We start from the raw sequence: 21,681 nt of genomic DNA, 5'->3' as shown, positions 1-21,681 counted from the left end.
CTGTACTTTTCAGCATCAGAAGTCCTCAAATGCAGCTACATATATTTGTCACCAACATAGGGTGAAATTTTGTGGGGTAGTGGGGAGGAGATGGTGGGAGGGGGGCACGAGGTGAGTAGGGTCAGGGATTCAGAGAAATTGTGCTGGTATCAGCTCGTTAAAAAACTTCCTTGAAAGTACATTTCCTGCCAGCAAGAGACCTATGCTCACCATTACTTCACCCAATTTACATGGTGATGGACCTGTGCCCATCAGTACTGTATCGGAGCATTGTACAGCAACAGAGGCGTACACATCAGTACTGCACCCAATTGCTTTGGAATAACAGATCCACATTGCCCAGTGTTATACCCATGTTATGATGACAAGCACCCATCAGTACAGCACCCTGGGTCAGGGGCTGGATACAGATTTGGATCTGCATTCAGCTGCCCAGAAGATCAGACTGGCTTGCCAATGCCAAGGCCCAGCCTGGCTCCATTTGGTACCTGGTGACCATGTCTCATCATAGCACAGGCCCCAGAAAGCAGGCCAAATCACAGGGAGAGTGGGTCCTACCTCTGCTCTGCATCTGTAGCCTCCACAGTGCTCCTAGGCACTATGTGCTTCTGTCTGCATAATGACATCACTAGCCGCTCTTTTTAGGGAGCTGAGGCTGTTCTAGGAATTCCGGGCCTCACCATCACAGCCTGTGTGGGGAAAATTCGCAAACACTTTCAAATTATAAAGGGCAGCCAATTTTTCTTTTAGCTGTGGTTCTGATACTTATCCTTTTCTTTTTCAATCTTTTTATTAGTTTTCAAATTAATACAGATTAATATATAACATCAATGTTTGTAGATGTAATACCTTATCCTGGTGCTTTCAGTTGACAACATTACTGAAATTCCCCAGCATAGGTCTCCTGTCGCCAAGAAATGCAATCACGGAGCTCTTTTAAAGTGTTTATGCTGGCACAATAGCTTTAAATTATCATCCCTGGCCTGGCCTTCCGCAACACCAAATTTCACTTTTTGTTGGTGACAAGCATTATGTACCTGCATATCTGTGTTGTATAAGTTGCTCATTCAAGAAATTAGATGAAGGAAAGGCTGTGGATATTGTAAACATGGACTTTAGGAATGCCTTTGACAAGGTCCCACATGGGAGGTTAGTTCAAAAGGTTCAGACTCTAGGTATCCATGGAAAGGGTGTAAACTGGATTCGAAATTGGCTGTGTGGGAGAAGACAGAGAGTGGTAGAGGATGATTGTTTCTCAGACTGGAGGCCTGTGACTAGTGGTGTGTCTCAGGGATCTGTGCTGGGACCATTGTTGTTGTCTATATCAATGATCTAGATGATAATGTGGTAAAGTGGATCAGCAAGTTTGCTGATGACACATTGATTGGAGGCGTTGTGGACAGCGAGGAAAGCTTTCAAAGCTTGCAGAGGGATCTGGACCAACTGGAAAAATGGGCCAGAAAATGGCAGATGGAATTTAATGCATACAAGTATGAGGTGTTGCATTTTGGAAGGACAAATCAAGGTAGGACATACACAGTAAATGGTAGAGCACTGAGGAGTGCGGAGGAACAAAGGGATCTGGGAATTCAGATACATAATTCCCTGAAAGTGGTGTCACAAGTAGACAGGGTTGTAAAGAAGGCTTTTGGCATCCTGGCATTCATAAATCAAAGTTTTGAACATAGGAGTTGGGATGTTTTGGTGAGGTTGTATAAGACATTGGTGAGGCCAAATTTGGAGTATTGTGTGCAGTTCTGGTCACCTAACAATAGGAAGGATATCAGTAAGATTGAAAGAGTGCAGAGAAGATTTACTAGAATGTTGCTGGGTCTTCAGGAGTTGAGTTACAGGGAAAGATTGAACAGGTTAAGACTTTATTCCTTGGAGCATAGAAGAATAAGGGGAGATTTGATAGAGGTTTACAAAATTATGAGGGGTATAGACAGAGTTAATGCGAGTAGGCTCTTTCCACCTAGATTAGGAGAGATAAGTACGAGAGGACATGGCTTTAGGGTGAAAGGGGAAAGGTTTGGGGGAACATTAGGGGGAACTTCTTCACTCAAAGAGTGGTGGGAGTGTGGAACGGGCCGCCATCTGATGTGGTAAATGCGGGCTCACTCTTAAGTTTTAAGAATAAATTGGATAGGTACATGGATGGGAAAGGTCTGGAGGGTTATGGACTGGGTGCAGGTAAATGGGACTAGCGGAATAAAGTTTTGGCACAGACTAGAAGGGCCAAATGGCCTGTTTTCTGTGCTGTAGTGTTCTATGGTTCATAGAATCATAGAAAGTACAGCACAATACAGGCCCTTCAGCCCACAATATTGTGCTGACCTTTAAACCTCACCAAAAAACTATCTAAACCCTTCCCCCCACATATCCCTCCATTTTAACTTCCTCCATATGCTTATCTAGCAATCTCTTGAATTTGACCAATGTACCTGCCTCCACCACCGCCCCAGGCAGCGTATTCCATGCCCCAAACACTCTCTGGGTAAAAAACCTTCCTCTGATATCTCCCTTGAACTTCCCCCCCCATTACTTTAAAGCCATGCCCTCTTGTACTGAGCATTGGTGCCCTGGGAAACAGGCGATGGCTGTCTACTCTATCTATTCCTCTTAATATTTTGTACACCTCTATCATGTCTCCTCTCATCCTCCTTCACTCCAAAGAGTAAAGCCCTAGCTCCCTTAGTCTCTCCTCATAATCCATACTCTCTAAACCAGGCAGCATCCTGGTAAATCTCCTCTGCAGCCTTTCCAACGCTTCCACATCCTTCCTATAATGAGGTGACCAGAACTGGACACAGTATTCTAAGTGTGGTCTAACCAGAGTCTCGTAGAGCTGCATCATTACCTTGCAGCTCTTAAACTCGATCCCACGACTTATGAATGCTAACATCCCATAAGCTTTCTTAACTACCCTATCCACCTGTGAGACAACTTTCAGGGATCTGTGGATATGAATCCCCAGATCCCTCTGCTCCTCCACACTACCCATAATCCTGCCATTAACTTTGTACTCCGCCTTGGAGTTTGTCCTTCCAAAGTGTACCACCTCACACTTCTCCGGATTGAACTCCATCTGCCACTTCTCAGCCCAGCTCCGCATCCTATCAATATCCCTCTGAAATCTTTGACAGTCCTCCACACTATCCACAACACCACCAACCTTTGTGTCGTCTGCAAACTTGCCAACCCACCCTTCTACCCCCTCATCCAGGTCATTAGTAACAAATCACGAAAAGTAGAGGTCCCAGAACCGATCCTTGTGGGACACCACTAGTCACAGCCCTCCAATCTGAATGCACTCCCTCCACCACAACCCTCTGCTTTCTGCAGGCAAGCCAATTCTGAATCCACACGGCCAAGCCTCCCTAGACCCCATGCTCTCTGACCTTCTGAAGAAGCCTACCATATGGAACCTTGTCAAATGCCTTACTAAAATCCATGTAGACCACATCTACTGCACTACGCTCATCAATCTTCCTGGTCACCTCCTCAAAGAACCCTATCAGGCTTGTGAGACATGATCTGCCCTTCACAAAGCCATGCTGGCTGTCCCTGATCAGACCATGATTCTCTAAATGCCCATAGATCCTATCTCTAAGAATCTTTTCCAACAGCTTGCCCACCACAGACGTGAGGCTCACTGGTTCTAACTGACAGATTGATTGATTCATCCAACAAACAGATTATCAAAAAGGTGAACTGGATGGAACTTTGCATTCATCCACCAATTCCTAACTTTGGGACCCTCCGACATGAACATCTGGCGAGGGGAGGGGTAACTAACAGAACTCCCATATTCCTTACACATAATAAATTGTACTTTTACAACTGTTATTAGCAATGTTATTGTGGAGCTACAAGTAATTGTCATTATTCAAAGACAACAGTCTGCTTTTTTGCTATTCCACAAATGAGAGTTGCTGCAGATGGAGTCATTCTGTCCAGTTCTTGGTGAGTACAGTTTATTCACAAATATTGCACAAGTAAAAATGCTGCCAATTTGAGCATGATAAAGAGGAAAAACAAACTGCTGAATGAACTCAGCAGGTCAGGCAGCATCTGTGGAGGCAGAAGCATGGTTGATACTTTGGGTTGAGACCCTGCATCAGGACTGAGAGTGCAGAAGGGAGATAGCCAGTATAGAGGTGAGAGGGAGGGGCAAGGAAGGGGCTGGGAGGCGACTGATAGAACCTAATGTGAGGGTGGGGGGCTGATAAGCAGACGGAGGCAGGTGTGGGAGGGGAACAAAACCGGGTAATGGGGTGCTGGGGAGCGAGAGAGGTGAAGTGAAAGACAGTGGCTGGTGGGTGATAGGTAGAAACGGTTAAGAGAGCAGAAGAAGGGGGAGGCTGCAGATGGAGGCAGGTGGAGGGAAAGGAGAGTGAAAGTAGAGGTTGGAAGGTGATAAGAGGAGGCACGAGGCTGCAGATGCTGAAATCTGGTAAGGAGGGAAAGTGGAACCAGAAAAGGAAGGGATGATAGGCAGATGGAACCAGTTAGGGGAGCAGATAAGAGACCCAGTAGGTGATCGGCAGATGGAACCAGGTAGAGAGGGGAACAAAACCGTGTAACGTGGTGCTGGGGGGTGGTGTGGTGTGGGAGTAAAGGGCAGTGAGAAAACCTTGGTGGATCAGAAGGAGAGAGAAAGGAATACAGTGGGTTACCTGAAGTTGGAAAATTCAATGTTCATACCAATGGATTGTAGTTTACCCAGGGGGAATACGAGGCATTTTGCGTTTGGCCTCACCTTGGCAGTGGAGAAGGCCAAGGATAGACAGCTCAGTGTAGGAAGGAAAAGAGGAATTGAAATGGCATGCAACTGGCCAATTAAGTTGGCCACTGCAGACAGGACTTTGACTTTCAGACAAAGTGAAGGAGACAAAGCTATAATTTATTAAGATACAGGGACAAAAGAGACACAAGTGAAAATACGCGGGGCACCAAGTCCATGAGGAGAGTAATCAGAAACATCTTGTCTGATGAATATCTCACACAAAAGATGAAATACGTTGATGACCCTTAGGTGACTCAAAATTCAAAGAAAAATCAAGTCAGGTTCTCCTCTGTTAAAGAACTATTTCTAAATGTTATCTTCAAATATTCCAAAGCATGGAAAGGGACACGGTTCACCGAAAACACATTCACCTCTGAGCTAGAATGCTTTGGAAATCTTCTACAGCAAATCTGGACACACAGGGAAGACCTTATAATATAAAATTTTAGTTGCCATGCTGCTCAAGAGATACAAAAGCATCAGTGAATATCAAAGGAAGAGTTTTAAAGTATAACAGGGAATAGCCAATGGACGTACAGCTGGCTCTCAGGAGGGTGTGGGTTGTGGGGGGAGGAGGCAGGCAAGGCGGAACAGAAAAAAAGAGGAAAGAGGAGGGGAGACAAGAAGAAAAGGGAGAAAACTGAGGTGTGATGGCATGGATTATATCTTTACTGTTTGGGATACATGGAAAATTTGTCTTTAATATTTTAAGAGGACTTTACAACCCATTTAAATTTTCCAAACAGAAGAAAAACATGCAGAAACCTTGCAAGAAAGTCTGTATGACGCTTGGTTTCCCACGCAACAGAATCGCAGCACACATCGAGGGCAGGATCCTGCCCTCAGCAGTGCCTGGACCACTGCCTTGTCCTTCTCAATCAACGGAAGCATGACTTTGAATCCTATTCAACAAAGGGCAAAAGCATTATTACATGTCAAACAACTTCACTAAAATAGCTACATTCTTTAATATTTTCCAAAAGCAATTCAGTTACATCAAAAACACTAAATGTAAATAATTTGAAAAGCTTTCTTTTTGCTTCAATGTGTTCTTCAGTTACATTTTTTTCTGTTACAATTTTGAACAAGGGACACTTATGCAATTTTTGTTCCTAGATCTTCCATCCTGGAAGCATGTCTAATATGTATCTATGTATTTAATTTTATACTAAGCTCATATACCTACTAGAAACTGCAATGAGACTCCTTAGATTTGTTTGCATTTTCTGATCAATGGTGGTGGGGGGGGGGGGGGGGTAAACCATTTTGCACTTGGCATTCTTGCTAACTAAAAGGATGCTCCATTTTACTCAAATTTTATTTATTTGTTTACAGCTTGTACCTTCACTGGTAGGGCCACCTATTTATTAACCATCTCCAATTGTCCTTTTCAAAGTGGCAGTGACAAGTTGTCTTCTGTTTTCGCTGCAATTCATGTGATGAAGGTATCCTCACAGTGCTTTTGACTAGTGGATCTAAATGCCTCAGTGAAGAAAGAGCAATACACATTGACAGGAAAGTGTACAACTTGGGTGGGAAATTTGCAAGTGGTGCCCTTGCCATGCATTTACTGTCATTGTCCCTCCAGGTTTTCTGGAAGAAACTACTGCAGTGAGTTAATACAGTTATGTGGAAGGGACACCTTGCTGTCTTGATGTGACAATCATGGAAGGAGTCAATGTTTAGGGTGGAAAACTGAGTGCCGGACAAGCAGACTCTTTGGTGTTGAAATTCTTGAGCTTTGGGGAGTTGGAAGGAGAGTCACTTGTCATAGCCTTTTTCTGCTCTTACAGTTAGTATTTATCTGGCTTCTCCAGTTGACTTTCTGGTCAGCAATAACTCCTGGGACATTAATGGTGTTATTGCCAGAGCTGATTATTGTCTGGCAATGGTGACACAAATATAATTTGCCACTTACTAGCTTGTGCCTTAATGGTGACCAGGTTTTGTTGGATGCAATATTTTTCATACCTTTTCACTGCAGATCCTCTATTTTTTTTCCTCCAAATGTTTGACCTTTTCACTTTCAAAAGCTGCTATTCATCCTACTTCCACCACAGTATCTGGTGGTGTATTACATATTCTAACAACCCAATGCATTCAAAACCAAAGGTGAATGGAGATTATTTATCCTGATTCTGGGTTGCATTTGAATTCATATCCTACTGTATCATCCAATACCCTAACTTTTCTACTAATTTTAAGACTGCCCTCACGCTGTGAACTTTCTTACCTACGTATATCTCTTTCCATTCATACTCAGAACGCTGTTACTTGAAGAAATCACTTGCAATCGTCTAATACATACCAACACTTATACGACCGTTATTATCTTCATTGATATTTCTGTAGTGTTCAGTCACAAATATAACTGCAGCTGGTTAACGTCCCAGGTGCTTATTTACTTAATAACGTTCCTCGCTCAAAGATCACTGAAGTTCTTCACGCGTGGCACATCACAACGTTATTTCCATATTTTTGTACTAGATAGCAAACCAATTCGCATTCGGTCAAATGTGTAAATAATTATCCAGAAGACGAATAAAATGTCATTAAAAAGGGCATCACTAAACTCACATTACCTCAGCTACTTCCCACCTTGAACATTCGAGTAACCCCGTTCCCGGAAGTGATTATTCGCAAATGGAAAGTGACTCAGATCTTTCAGATGCTTTCAGTGAGTTACTGTATCCACGTTTCGATATATCGCCAACTCCCATTGGCTCCAGCTCGGCCTCTGCGGATGTGTCCCAATCTTCTATTGGATGATGTCTTTGTCCGGCTGTGTCTTCATGTATCATTCGAGGTTGTCTACGTTCGGATGTGTCTCTGGGTTCCATTGGCTGTATCGGAGGGTCATTAAACGCTGAAGTGCGGAGAGGTCGCACTGAACTAATGTTTTTAGAACAAAGATAATGGGGTCACAGCCGCCTCCAAAACCCTGGGAAAGACGGATCCCGGGAAATATGAGCGTCCCGTCCTTCCAGTAAGTGTGTTTCGCTACGTGGTGTGTAATTGACCAGGAGGAAATGTTATCCTCGGTTTGCATTGGTTCTTGGTGTAGTTGCAGGCTCCATGTTGGTAGGGTTGAGAAAGACGGCAAAAACTTGTATTTATGTAGCACCTTTTCATGTAGTAAACTGTCCCAAGGGGCTTCACAGGTGTGTGTAAAAAAAACAACAAACAGGAGGAACTCAGCTGCCAGATAATATCTGTGGTGGGAAGTGGGCAGTCGACCTTTCGGGTCAGTTCACGCAAATATTAAACCAGGAGCCCAAAAACTTGGTCAACGAGGTATACGTTAAAGAATGATTTGAAAGAGTAAATCTGTTGAGGGAATTCAAGAAGTTAGGGCCGTGTAGCTGAAAGTATAATAGCTAGCGGAGGAATGTAGATAACCTAGCGGCCTAAATGGGAGGAACGTAACTATTTGGAAGGAGATGCCAGCGATAGGGACGGATTGGGCAATGGGAACGATTTAAAAGCAAGAAAGAATTTTAAAACCAATGTGCTGCTTAATCAGGAATCAATGTAAGTCAGCAAGTGTAGGACAGATATGTGAATGGGACGATACAGAGTAGGACACAGTAGGGCTTTGGATAGCCTTCAGTTTGGCCAGTATATTGGAACAGGCAAGTTGAGAGGTACTGGGCCTAGAAGTCCCTTCCTGGGCTCTTTGCTATAAATGAGAGACATGGTTATGTGTGGAAAAGCACCACGTTCTTTTTTTTAATTGAACAATCTTTAAAAATAATATGCTGGCCTTTTCCAATTTTCATATGAGCTGTCAATCAATAGCTGGTAACTAGATTGAAGCAGTTATACAAAGTTCAAAGTATATTTTAAGAATTATTCAAAATACTGATGTATTACTCTATTGTTTTATTTAAGTCAGTGTTTCCCCCCCTTCTCCCCCCCCCCCCAAATGCTATGTATTATAGGATCCTCTGAAATGAAAGTAATAAACAATGGAGAGGGGCATTCTCCAAATGGAAGAATGTTTGACAGGCCTGATGCAAAATGTGTTCAGATGCAAGCTAATCTGAGCCACAACTTGTTTTATAATAGGAAGCACATATGTTCAGTAACTGCAGTTTTGGGGACTATCTCTTTGCTTTGTGAAGATCCTTCACAAACAATAATCATTGACAAAAGCTTGCTTATCCTTTTTATAAGAGTGTAATTTTTGACCTGTAGGAGTTTTAATGAATTAAATGTTGATAGCAAATCATTTGCATCTTCGGTTGCATTTTATTAAAATCTATTTTAAAAAGTGCAATGAATTATGGAATATATTTTTGAAAACTACATAGAACAATAATAAATGCTATAAACTCACTACATTATAAGCAGTTTAAGCATGCATAAATACTAGGCATCAGAAAATTATACAACATTTAAAGATGTTCATTTCTTATTCTTGAAAATGGCAAAGATTGTAAGAAAGGGAGGGGTTGTGTTGAACTAATTTTGGTGAGTGGCTGCAATATTTACTTTATATCATGCAAATGTAAATGTGGTTGCAATATGCCAGTGATGGAGGAGTTACTTATTGAGTCCAGTGAGAAGAGATTGACATTGGGTAAATGTGAATGATGTTGATTAACTGGACCATTGTTGTGATTGCACCCATGCAGGTATGGTGTGGGAATTGCAAAGTCTCCTGACTTGAGCTTTGTAGATGGTGGGTAGGTTCTGAAGAAAGAGAAGATGAGAAAGACACACCAGAGTATCTAGTTACTGCCTTAACCATACAATGGTGATATGGCCGGTCCACTTCAAACTTTGGGTTAATATGACTGCCCACCAACCCCCCCCCCCCCCCCCCCCAACCCCCCAAAAAAATTCACAATCATCTTCCTTTGTGTCATTCTCTTAATACTACAGCCATTGGAGTGCTACTAACTTCAGCTTTACTCTCATTGGCATCTGGTCAGATTCTTTATTGTGTCAAGAGGAGCAGGAGTCCACTCTGACTTTCAGTACTTTGATGCTTGAATGAAGACTGCTTTGAAATAAAAAGCAAAATCCAAAATGTGATGAACCTTCAGTATTTGCTGATTTCCAACTTTATTTTTAATTAACCTGTCTCTATAAATGTTTAAGTTGTTAATTGACTCAACAACATTTAATAATGAACTCGCAATCCAATCTATGTTTCATATAATCCTTTTCTTCAAAACATGTCTAATCCCTTTGGAAAGTAACTCAAAAATTTGTTTTATTTGCAATGAAATGTTCGTATTGGATGTTATTATTTTATTATTCCTTCACATTCAATTTTCTTAGCACAAAATTGATTTTAGTGTTTACAGTTACTGAAATAATTGCTACACCAACCAAGTGCTTGTCTAAAAAAAAAAACAAAGTACAAAAGACAGTTATTAGAATGGTAGAGTCATAGAGTAATACAGCATGAAAACAGACCCTTTAGCCCAACCCATCCATGCCAACTATGATGCCCACCAAACTAGTCCTATTTGCCTGCGTTTGGTCCATATCCCTCTAATCCATGTACTTATCCAAAGGTCTTTTGAATGTTGTTATTGTATCTGCCTCAACCACTTTCTCTGGCAGCTCATTCCATATACACATCACCCTCTGTGTGAAGAAGTTGCCCCTCGGGTCCCTTTTAAATCTTTCACCTCTCAACTTAAACCTACTGTATGCTCTTTAGTATTTAGTCCCCCTACCCTGGGGAGAAAAGACTGTGCTTTCACCCTATCTATGCCCCTCATGGTTTTATACACTTCTGTACGGTTACCCTTCAGTCTCTTATGTTCCAAGGAATAAAGTATAAGCCTGCCCAACCTCTCCCTATAACTCAGTCCCTCGAGTCCTGGTAGCATCCTCGTAAATCTTCTGCACTCTTTCCAGTTTAACGATGTCTTTCCTATAACAGGGTGGCCAAAACTATGCACAATACTCCAAGTGTGGATTCACCAGTGCCTTGTACAACTGCAACATAGTGTCCCATCTTCTATACTCAGTGCCCTGACTGATGAAGGTCAGCATGCCAAGCGCTTTCTTCACCACCTTGTCTACCTGTGATGCTGCTTTCAGTGAACTGTGCACTTGCACTCCTAAATGCCTCTGTTCCACTACACTCCCCAGGGCCTGACCATTCACTGTATAAGTCCTACTCTGGTTTGACTTCCCAAAATGCAACCCTTGGCATTTATCTGAATTGAAAGCCTTTTGCAAATCTTCACCCCATTTACACAGCTGATGAAGATTCCCCTGTTCCCCTGTTATTTTTGATAACCTTCTTCACTGTCTACGATACTACCTACTTTAGTTTCACCTACAGACTTACTAACCATGCCTTGTACATACACATTCAAATTGTTTATATAATTAATGAACCACAAAGGTCCCAGAGTAATTAAGTACTTTTTTTGGCTATGTCTGTGCATACTTTTCTGCATTAATTCTTAATTTAGTATGAGGAAACAAGTAAGATTCTCCAAAACACAAAATAATTATTATTCCTTGATTTAACACTAATTCCAAACTGATCTATGTCATTATTGGTTATATCAGTGGATTTGTGCATGGTGGACAGGATGTTCAGTTTAAATTTACCCAGTATGCAATATCCTGTAGTGTACCTAATGAAGGTCATTAAATCCAAGGGTAATATGCTTACAGCAGACAATGTAAAAAGGGAATCTTCCTTGCTCTCATCATGCTGTCTGTGATGGTATTATCCAGATTCTGCTTCCTATTGCCTCTCAGCACTCAGTCTCTACCAAGGACAAAGCCAAACAAATGATTGTATCCTTGGAATGTTTCTCATTCAGATTTATCCCAAATTTATCCCCATTCAGATTTGATAAATAGAGGTTATTGATCTGAAACATTAATTCTGTTTCTCCCTCCACTTCACCTGCTGAGTATGTGCAGCATTTTCTGTATCTTAAACTTTTAAACCACAAAAAAATTATGCAAAAGTTGATATTAATTGATCTTTATTTGTAAATAAAACATGCTTAGATTTTTAACCTTAAATTAATGATGGCACTTCCTTCAAACAAACATTTGTTAAGTATTATCTTCATGAATGCAGTGTTCCTTTATGATTATTGGTTTTCTGGTGTTGAAATTATATTTGTACTTCCTGAATTTCAGATCTGCTGATTTGGTATCTGGCTTCCCTGCAAGACAAGGACAGACTGTAGTTACACAAATTCCGCCTCCTGTTCCCCCAAGATCATCACAACAGACTGGAGTTGGCAATCTCAGCACTTATAGATCTGCTTATAACACCTTCTCTCCAGCATACACACCATATGGAAGCTCTTTGTATGGAAGCTATACCCCTTATAGTTATGGATATGGAGGTCTTGGCTATAACAGATTTCGAACAGATGATATACCTCCCAGCAGATTTGTACGCCAGGCTGAAGAAAGCAGTAGAGGAGCATTTCAGTCTATTGAAAGTATTGTTCATGCATTTGCTTCTGTCAGTATGATGCTTGAGGCTACTTTTTCAGCAGTGTACAACAGTTTCAGAGCCGTCTTGGATGTTGCTAATCACTTTTCCAGACTCCGGGTGCATTTTACTAAAGTTCTGTCAGCATTTGCATTGATCCGAACTTTGAAGTATATGTACAGGAAGCTACAAAGATTACTTGGCCTACGGAACAACTCGGAGGTTGAGGATTTATGGGCAGAGAGTGCTGGTTCCATGGTTCCAGCTGGAGCTGAAGACAAGATACCTGGGTCAGGCAAATCCTGGCCCATTTTTTTGTTTTTCGCAGTGGTTCTTGGAGGCCCTTATCTCATATGGAAATTATTAAGTTCTGCTACTTCTGAAGCAGGTGAGAAGGTTGCCAACAAATAAAAGCAACTAAATACATTGCAATTTTTTTTGAATGAAGGTACAGGGCCTAAATTGAAAGGGTTTACAAAACCTGAGGTAAAGAAATGTAATTCATTGGTAGGGTCATTAAGAATGATGCACAGCAATAATCATTTTAGGCATGGAGCAAAAGAGAGCAGATGCTGGAAATCTGAAACAAACAATACTGGAAGTCTCAGCAGGTCAGACAGCATCATTAGGGAGTGAAGCAGTTGAGCTTTTGAGTCAACGACCTATCCACAGAACTTAAAAAAAAAAGTAAGAAAACAAGCATGTTGTAAGGTGAGTTGTAGAGAGGGAGAGCAGAGGGTATGTTAGGCACAGATCTCAACTTTGTTCTCTGGCCTATCACAGGTATTCTGTTCTCTCCACCCCTCCCCCTCTTGACAATGTCATCAGAAGGGTCCTTGACGTGAAGTGTTGCCTCTGCTTCTCTCCCCATGTATGCTGCCTGACCTGCTGAGCATTTCCAACATTCTATGTTGAGATAATCATTTAAGGCATTTGGCTTTTGAGATGCTCAATGTTTTCTGCATAATTGAAATATATTGTACTCTTTGGAATTAATCTAATTCTATCAACTGAAATTTGTCAAATTTCATGTGCAGTAAAACTCCTTAATCTAACACTCATGGGATTTTGGTGCCAGACTAGGAGATTTTCCAAACTATTGGATGTTATGCCTCTGAAAACCCAAACACTGCCATTTCACATTTTTTACATGTAATCTAATAAACTTACCAGTGAACCCAGTGAGGTTAAAGGGAGTGGGAAGTGTACACACAGACCCTGCCTCTGGCTGCAAACTGACTTCCGGTGCTCTGGACCCCAATCTTGACTTTGGCTGTTTACTCAGTTCAGAGTCTGGACACCGCCCACAGCCACAGTCTGTATCTTGGTCTGGCCACACATCTCACTTACATTCTGGATCCCCTGTTTTCATTTCAGACTCGAGCCGAGTACCAGATCAACAGGATTTTGGAACATTCAGATGCCGGATTATTGGAGTTTTATTGTAGCTCTAAGTTCCATGCATTTCCACTTGCTCTCTTCCAGAGTGCCCATTGGTGATTTGGCTATAAATTCAATAGAGGAAGTTTGAATACAGATTGTGCATGCAGAGAGGCAGCTTCGCCCCGTTGATTTTAGTGTTTTTTGTTTTGGACAGGAGGGTGATGAGGTGGATTCAAAGTACATGAGGCTGAGATGTTCTACCTATACACTGAAGCCAAGTGATAGACTGCCAGTATTCTTGTGTAATATCAAAGATTTCAGTCAAATCAAGTATCTGTTTTAAATTAGTAATTGCATTTTCCTGTTTGCTGTCTGCTTTGATAATGGATTTTGACTCTTTAGTTAGAGAGAAGGGAGGCATTAATAATACCTAAACTTGGGTCTGCTAGTTTGAGGATGAGCTTCATAAACGTCATTTGGAAGAATCAAGGGCTGAGGGAAGATATCAAGGAGGTTTATAAAACTATAAAGCAATTATATTTACTTAAGATATTTGAAGTAGATAGTAATAATGTAACCAAAAGGCATGCCTCTGAGGGGAAAAATACTTTCTGCAATTCTCTCTGACACTCCAAAGTACTATTGTCAAATGTATCATTTGTACATTTGATCAGAATAGTTGAGCTTTAACAAGTGAGATGAGGTGGTGGTTAGTTAAACAGGCTAGGGACCTATTCAATATTGATAGTAAAAGACAGAACCTTTTAATTGTTGAATAGTTACTCAGAAGTTTTTGTGAAATAAGCTGTAGTTTTCTTTTCCATCTTCTGAAACTGCTTTATGGATTTGGCATTATGAGAGTTTGAGAAATTGGAACGCGATATGAGATGATAGAACAATCATTAATTAGTGTAATGGTCTTTGACTGCCATGTTTTTGTATGCAACGACACCAACACCCTCTTTCAAAGTCTTTTTTAACTAAATGTGTAGCTCTATGTTTAAACGTGTCATTGATGCAAATACTGTCTTAAAACCAAATCAGAACCACATTTGTTTTATTTTGGTTTAAAGCCGTGTGTGTCAGTAGGCCACGATTCCACCTTAGTGTTCTGGCCAGGAGTCCGAATCATGATGTGATGCTAATCATGTGAAAGGATTGTAATCTGTGTTCCAACAGGCAGTTTCTCACTGTGGGGGAGAGTCTATTCATTACAAAAACAAACTCTGTGCACTAAATGGCTGCATTCCTCATAAATTTGAAAAATTTAATGACTCAATCTTGGAAAAACTCGCACAAAATTATGTTGCTTTCATATAGATTTTTCCTATATGTTCTGTTTATATTTTAACTGCATCTGGTGTAGAGAGAACAGATATTTGCACTGTATTTCATATTGTGATTCTTATATTTAGAGGCTGTGGATTGTTTCCAATCTCTCTCCCTTTCGCCTGGAGCCTTCCAAATACTTGCCATTTCATTTGTTTCCAGCCTTCTGTCTGTAGACCATGAACTGAGTGAAAGTATGAGGGACAAAGATAGTTAGTAGAACTTGAGCACTTGTCAAAAGTTTCATGAGAAATTCTGCTCTTAAACTATGTGGAGAATTATCAGCTGCACCCTGGCAGTTTGCTGGGGATGCATTCCCAGAATGAGAACACTAGTAGAATTGGTAATAAGAGGGGTTATTATTGCATTTGTACGGAGAGAGATGCATTACTGACAGCTCTACTATGTTGGGAACCTGGCATGAACCCTTGCCCTTCCTGATGCTTAACCACCACTGGCACTCTCACGGCAGTGAAATGGTTAAAATAATTTCATTGCCGTATGACTTGATGTAGAATGAGGCACTGATGCATTGTGCAGTAGCTGCCTGTGAGGGCTGGTATTGGGCGGGGTGGGATGAGTTGTATGGCCTGTCAGCACAGATCTGGGTTCAAGTCTGCACCCTAGCTGGCACAGTAAGTACCAGCCATTGTTGGGGACTAACAGCACCTGTGCCACATGATGACAGAGTGCCCAGATCCTGTGGTCTCTCTCATTGCTTCCTGCTGCTGTCTCCATCTCTGTTTGGCTGCACCTCTCTTCCCAGCCCAGTGATTTCTCAATGGTAACAAATTCAACAGTGGTCATTGATCATGGAGCTCATTACCGCAGAGAAATATCAGGTTGGGGTAGAATCTGGGCAGTCTGCCAACATGTGCTGCCTGTCTCCAGCAGTGATCTGTACTCACCACCCAGGCCGAGATCACAAGACAAGGGAGCAGAAGTAGGCCTTTCGGCCCATTGAGTCTGCTCCAAAGAAAGGAAAGGGGGGAAAAAGAAAGGGGGAAAAAGAAAAAAAATGGGGGGAAAAAGTCTGCTTCATGAGCTAAAGGGGAAAAAAAAACAAAAAACTATTCCTTTCTAGCCCCAATTTCCAGCCTTATCCCCATATCCCTTGATACCTTGACTAATTAGAAACCTATCTATCTCCTCCTCAAATGCCTCCAATGATTGGGCCTCCACTGCTGTACATGCAAAGAATTCCATAAATTCACTACCCTCTGGCTAAAGAAATTTCTCCTAGTCTCTGTTTTAAACCTGTACCCTCTAATTCTAAGATTGTGCCCTCTGGTCTTGGACTCGCCCTCCAAGGGAAACAGCTTGGCCACATCTACTCTGTCCAGTCCTTTCAACATTCTAAATGTTTCTGAGGTCCCCTCTCATTCTTCTGTACTCCAGTGAGTACAGTCCAAGAGCCGACAAGCTCATCATATGTAAGCCCTTTCATTCCAGGAATCATCCTCGTAAGTCTCCTCTGAGCCCTCCAACATCAGCACATCCTTCCTAAGATATGGGGCCCAAAACCGCACACAGTATTCCAAATGAGGCCTCACTAGTGCCCCGTAGAGCCTCATCAACACCTCCCTACTTTTATACATTATACCTCTCGAAATGAATGCCAACATAGCATTCGCTTTCCTTACCGCCGATCTGACCTGGTGGTTAACCTTTAGGATATCCTGCATGAGAACCCCCAAGTCCCTTTGTACTTTGGTACTTTGAATTTCCTTCCCCTTCTAGATAATAATCTGCCTGTTTATTTCTGTTTCCAAAGTGTACAACTGCACATTTCTCAACATTGAATCTCATCTGCCATTTTCTTGCCTATTCTCCTAAACTATCTAGGTCTCTCTGCAACCTTCCTGTCTCCTCAATACTCCCTACTCCTCCACCCATCTTGGTGTCATCTGCAAACTTAGCCACAAAACCATTTACTCCATCATCCAAATGGTTAATGTACAAAGTAAAAAGAAGTGGCCCCAACACTGACCCCTGCGGAACACCAGAAGCCAACCAGAACAGGATCCTTTTATTCCCACCCTTTGCTTTCTGCCAACCAGCCAATGCTCCACCCATTCTATTATCCTACCTGTAATTCCATGACCTCTCATCTTATTAATCAGCCTCTTGTGCGGCACCTTGTCAAAGGTCTTTTGAAAGTCTAAATACACAATATCTACAGCCTCTCCCTTATCCACCCTACCTGAGACTTCCTCAAAAAAAAAACCAATAGGTTGGTCAGGCAGGATCTTCCCTTCACGAAGCCATGCTGGCTTGGACCTATCTTGCCTTGCACCTCTAGGTATTCCATAACCTCATCCTTGAGGATCGATTCTAATAACTTTCCCACCACCGATGTCAGACTAATGGGTCTGTAATTTCCTTTATCCTGCCTCCCACCTTTCTTATACAGCGGAACTACATTTGTGACCCTCCAGTCCTCTGGAACTATGCCCGAGTCTGTCAATTCCTGGAAAATTATCACCAGTGCTTCTGCAATCTCTAAAGCCACTTCCTTCAGAACCCGGGGATGCACCTCATCCGGTCTGGGAGACTTATCTGTCTTTAGTCCATTTAGCTTCCCTAGCACCTTCTCTCTAGTAATCTTAACTGAACTCAGTTCCATCCCTTGAGACCCCTGACTATCTGGTATGTTGCTGATGTCCTCCATAGTGAAGACCGATGCAAAATACTCATTTAGTTCCTCTGCCATCTCTTTATCATCCATTATAATCTCTCCAGGATGCAGCCCTGAACCCTGTACCTCAGCACTGAGCAGCTCCATGCCCAACACCAGCCCACAGGCAGGCTCTCCATTTCATCTTGCTGGTTCACACCACACTGAGCCACGCAACCTTCTAAATATTTGTTATTGATTAATACAGATGGATGGGGCAATAGTCTTGCCTGAATTGGAATGTTTTTTGTTGACAGGACAAACATAAGAAACTTTGCACATTGTCTATTTAAATGCCAGTCCCATAGATGCAGTAAAATGGCTTGGCTAGAGACACAGCTAGCTCTGGAGCACAAGCCTTCAGCATTACAGTTGGGATGTCCTAGGAGTGAATTGAATTGGCTAAAGACTGACTACTATTGTAGTGGAGATGTCAGGAGTTTTAGATGGATTATATACTCAATGTTGAATTCTGCAACTTCATGCAACCATTTTCAGCCAATACATTGAGTCCAAAAAGCTGCAACATACTCAGATGGAAGATGAGGCGCTATTGCTCAAGCTTGTGCTGAGCTTTATTGTAACAGTACAGGAGGCCACAGATAGAAACGTCAGAGGGGGATGGAGAATTAAAATGATAGGCAATGGGAAGCTCCGTGTCACCCCTGAGGACTGAGCACGAGTCCATAAAGCAGTCGCCTAATCTGTGTTTGCTTTCTCCAATGTAGAGGAGATCACATTGTGAAGACCAAATGCAGTGTCCTAGGTGAGAGGAAATCTGAGTGAATTGCTCCTTCACCTGGAAAGACTGTTGGGTCACTGGATAGTGGGAAGGGAAGGAGTGAAAGGGCAAGATTATGTTTGAAGGGAAAGTGCCAACTGAAGTGGGGTGGTTGGTAGGGATGGCAGATTGGACCAGGAAATTGCAAAGGGAACGTTTTCTGCAAAATGCTGAAAGAGGAGGAGAGGGAAGATGTCTGGTGGTGGAATCTCTTTTGAAGGTGGTGAAAATTCTGGAGAATGACCTGTTGAATGTGGAGGCTGCTGGAATGGGAGGTGAGGACCAGGTGAAATCTATCTTTGTTCTGCTCTGGAGAAGAGGGGTTGAGAGCAGAGGTGCAGGAAAAGGATGAGCTGTGGTCAAGGGCTTTGTTAACAATGATAGAGGGGAAGTAACAGTTCAGGAGGAAGGAAGACATTTCATGGGCACCTCTATGGAAAGTCTGTATTGGAACAAAGACAGAGAAACTGGGAGAATGAACTGAAGTCCTTGCACGAGGCAGGTTAGGACAACAGTAGTCAAGATAGCTATGGGAGTTGGTAGGCTTGTAATGGATATTAGGCAGCCCATCTCCTGAGATGGAGACAGAGATCCAGAAAAGGAAGGGAAGATTCCGAGGTTGACAATGTGAAGGTGCGAGCAGGGTGGAAATTGGCAGCAGGGGTGATGAAATTATAAATTTCTGCATGAGTACTGGAAGCAGCACCAATGCAGTCATCGATGTACCAGAAAAAGAGTTAAGGGAGTGGACTGGTTAGGACTGAAACAAAGACTGTTCCACGTGTCCCACAAAAAGACGGGCATGGCTTGGGCCTATGATAATGTAATTCATTTCTTGTTGGTTTGAACCTGAACCTTTTACTTCAGAGATGCTACCAAACATGCACATTACCATTTCAGATACTGGAATTTAAAGATCCAAACCTTTGGATGATATTATGTGGATTCACTAATCCAGACTTCAAGCAAACTCTCTCTTGTAGATATGTTTTCTTATTCTTCATAAACAAAATTAGATTACTGGATTTGCCACAGTGCAGTTATTAGTTGGTGACACAAACTCTTTTGTAGCACATAGGTGCCTTTTATGACTGTGTAAATTGGTAACAGGTAGTGATGACCACAGTCTTAATATTAATAACCTTTCTCTGTTTTCAACAAAGAATCAACAAGTTGGGCAAATGGAGAAGATGATCATATTGTTGCAAGAGCGGAGTATGATTTCACTGCTGGGACAGAAGAAGAGCTCTCATTTCGTTCGGGTGATATGCTTAACCTGGCACCTAAAGGTGAGTTGTTTGACCTTTTTACCAAACTATCAAACCAACAAAGTAAAAAGTATAAAATGTATAAATATATTAAAATGCTGATTAAAACTTAGTGCAATATCCACTAAAATTTATAAACTTCTCATGCATTAACCTTAAACAAATATGAAAGTTGCCAAAAATATATAAAGCTTCAAAATACTTGAAGAATCTTTTTTAAGAAGCAAAACATCCAGAATTTCTGTTTAGTAGTTTAGTGTTTTTAGTTTCTCCATCTCTTAATAAAGGTAAGTCACGAAAACTGAGAAATGAGGCTAAAGTTTAAGTTTTGAAGATTATTACAAACTTATTTTAGAATTGTTTATTTCCTTCCCTAAAGTCAACCATTTATATTTTGGACAGGGAGCTGGACCTGTCAAAATGCTGAAAGTTGTTTTCTATTTGACATTTGAAGAACATTTTTCAACATATTCATCAAGCTCTTTGTTACTGTATGACCTAATCTAAATTGCTGTTTTACCCAAATTTTATACCGGATCAAAACGCACTTAATTGTTTTGCTTCTCTTTCCAGAACAACAGCCAAAAGTACGTGGATGGTTGCTGGCCTGTTTGGATGGCCAAACAACTGGATTAGTGCCAGCCAATTACGTCAGAATTTTAGGTAAAAGGCGGGGCAGAAGGCAAGTGGAGCTGGAACGCACTGCAAAGAAGCAGCCACAGAGACCTAGTGATTCAACAGCTACAGGAACCTCATTCAAGGAACAAGAGGCAGTCTTTGAATCTGCTTTTTCTGAAACATCAAAACAGAATATAGATTCTGACACGGTAGAATCTATAAATACTGGGAAAGATGTAATGAATGTCTGAAAATACCAATATTAATAAGATCCTTTCCCACCTGCCTTCTGCTCTATTAAATTTTATTCATAGGTTTTAAGCTTCAGTTGTAGCATATCCTTTCATTCTCAGCCTAGCAACATATTCTTTGATAAAGGAATTGGGTACATTAATTTATTTGCCACCTACCAGTACATATCCATATCCTTGATCTATGTGCACCAGATAAATAATGTCCTTGAGTGCAACTAGTTATTGGTTAGCAAAATTTTAATCTTGGCCTGAGATTTCAACAACTCTGATGGGTTGTCTGTATGAATAAGTTGTTTCTCTAGCAAGATGTGGAGTTGATTCAATTATATTGGTATAATTCAAAGCTTACTGCATGTCTAAAATTTGAACACTCAGGGTTTATTGGTGTTTGTGTTATTGGTAACATTCTGGTAATTTTTGTAATAAATAGGTTGTGATGCATGGTCATTTGATTAAATTAATCAAATCATTAATCTACAATGTTCATAAACTCAAATTAATGGACAAAAGAAAATATGTGAAGCAAACACATTCTTAAACCATTGATGAAATTCATTAGAGAAATGCTTATGTGTTGCTTCCAATTAATTGAATAACCATGATGCTAATTTGCTGGAATATTATAATTTGTAACCATATTCCAACAAGGAGAAGTTTTCAAACTAGTTATGGTGATTAAAACAAGATTCTACAATTTTACTTAAAGCCTCATAATAAAGGGTGAAGGTAGTTTACAGTCCAGTGTAATAGAATGGATATGACCCGATGTAAGGAGTAAATATAATTGTAAAGTAATATTATGGGAAGCTCTTGAAAATTCATCAAGTTAGGCAAATGGAGATCATAATGTTGGAAGAGCGGAGTATGATTTCACAGCTGGGACTGAAGAGATCTCATTCCTTTCAGGTGATATACTCAATCTATTAAAATCTGGTCTTTTCATGTTTATATGTAATTTCTTAACTAAGTTCCATAATCCAAACATTATTACAATATTATCAGTCAATAAAACCTGTACGGTCTTGTTTGCATTGTGAAAATTTATACATATGTAATGGCTTCCCCACCCTTTTCCATGCATCTGAGCTCCATACATTTTCAAAGGGATGATGAATGTTCGGCAAAGATAACAAAGGCATTTTTAAAT

General features: G+C 41.2%; 2 protein-coding genes across 7 annotated transcripts in view; one reads left to right on the top strand and one right to left on the bottom strand.

Annotated features, from left to right (window-relative positions):
• Positions 1–7,461, bottom strand: part of pus10 (pseudouridine synthase 10) — a 48,018-nt gene extending 40,557 nt beyond the window's left edge. For 3 of the 6 annotated variants that reach the window (XM_052011804.1, XM_052011809.1, XM_052011810.1), the window contains exons 1-2: positions 7,098–7,395; positions 5,555–5,691 (exon numbers count right to left, since the gene is read on the bottom strand). In XM_052011804.1, coding sequence (XP_051867764.1) covers positions 5,555–5,680 — 126 coding nt within the window. In that variant the 5' untranslated portion in view covers positions 5,681–5,691; positions 7,098–7,395. Of the gene's footprint in view, positions 1–5,554; positions 5,692–7,022 lie in introns of all 6 variants that reach the window. The other 3 variants (XM_052011805.1, XM_052011808.1, XM_052011806.1) reach the window with 3 other exon arrangements.
• A 58-nt stretch (positions 7,462–7,519) lies between these two features.
• Positions 7,520–21,574, top strand: pex13 (peroxisomal biogenesis factor 13). Its single transcript, XM_052012769.1, has 4 exons — positions 7,520–7,775; positions 11,921–12,612; positions 19,558–19,683; positions 20,236–21,574. Exons 1-4 carry the CDS (start codon positions 7,705–7,707, stop codon positions 20,529–20,531), a joined length of 1,185 nt encoding a protein of 394 aa, XP_051868729.1. The 5' UTR covers positions 7,520–7,704; the 3' UTR covers positions 20,532–21,574.
• Positions 21,575–21,681: the final 107 nt, after the last annotated feature.

The sequence above is a fragment of the Pristis pectinata genome, chromosome 3, assembly GCF_009764475.1.
Source record: "Pristis pectinata isolate sPriPec2 chromosome 3, sPriPec2.1.pri, whole genome shotgun sequence".
Classification (NCBI taxonomy): domain Eukaryota; kingdom Metazoa; phylum Chordata; class Chondrichthyes; order Rhinopristiformes; family Pristidae; genus Pristis; species Pristis pectinata.
The sequence above is the reverse complement of the archived record's forward strand: the minus strand, read 5'-3'. Positions and strand labels throughout refer to the sequence as shown.

Excerpts from the sequence above, each read along its gene's own strand:
- pex13 (XM_052012769.1), top strand. The coding sequence starts at position 7,705 with ATGGGGTCACAGCCGCCTCCAAAACCCTGGGAAAGACGGATCCCGGGA. Across the intron at positions 7,776-11,920 it reads ATGAGCGTCCCGTCCTTCCA|ATCTGCTGATTTGGTATCTG; the intron begins GTAAGTGTGTTT and ends CCTGAATTTCAG. Across the intron at positions 12,613-19,557 it reads TTCTGCTACTTCTGAAGCAG|AATCAACAAGTTGGGCAAAT; the intron begins GTGAGAAGGTTG and ends TTTTCAACAAAG.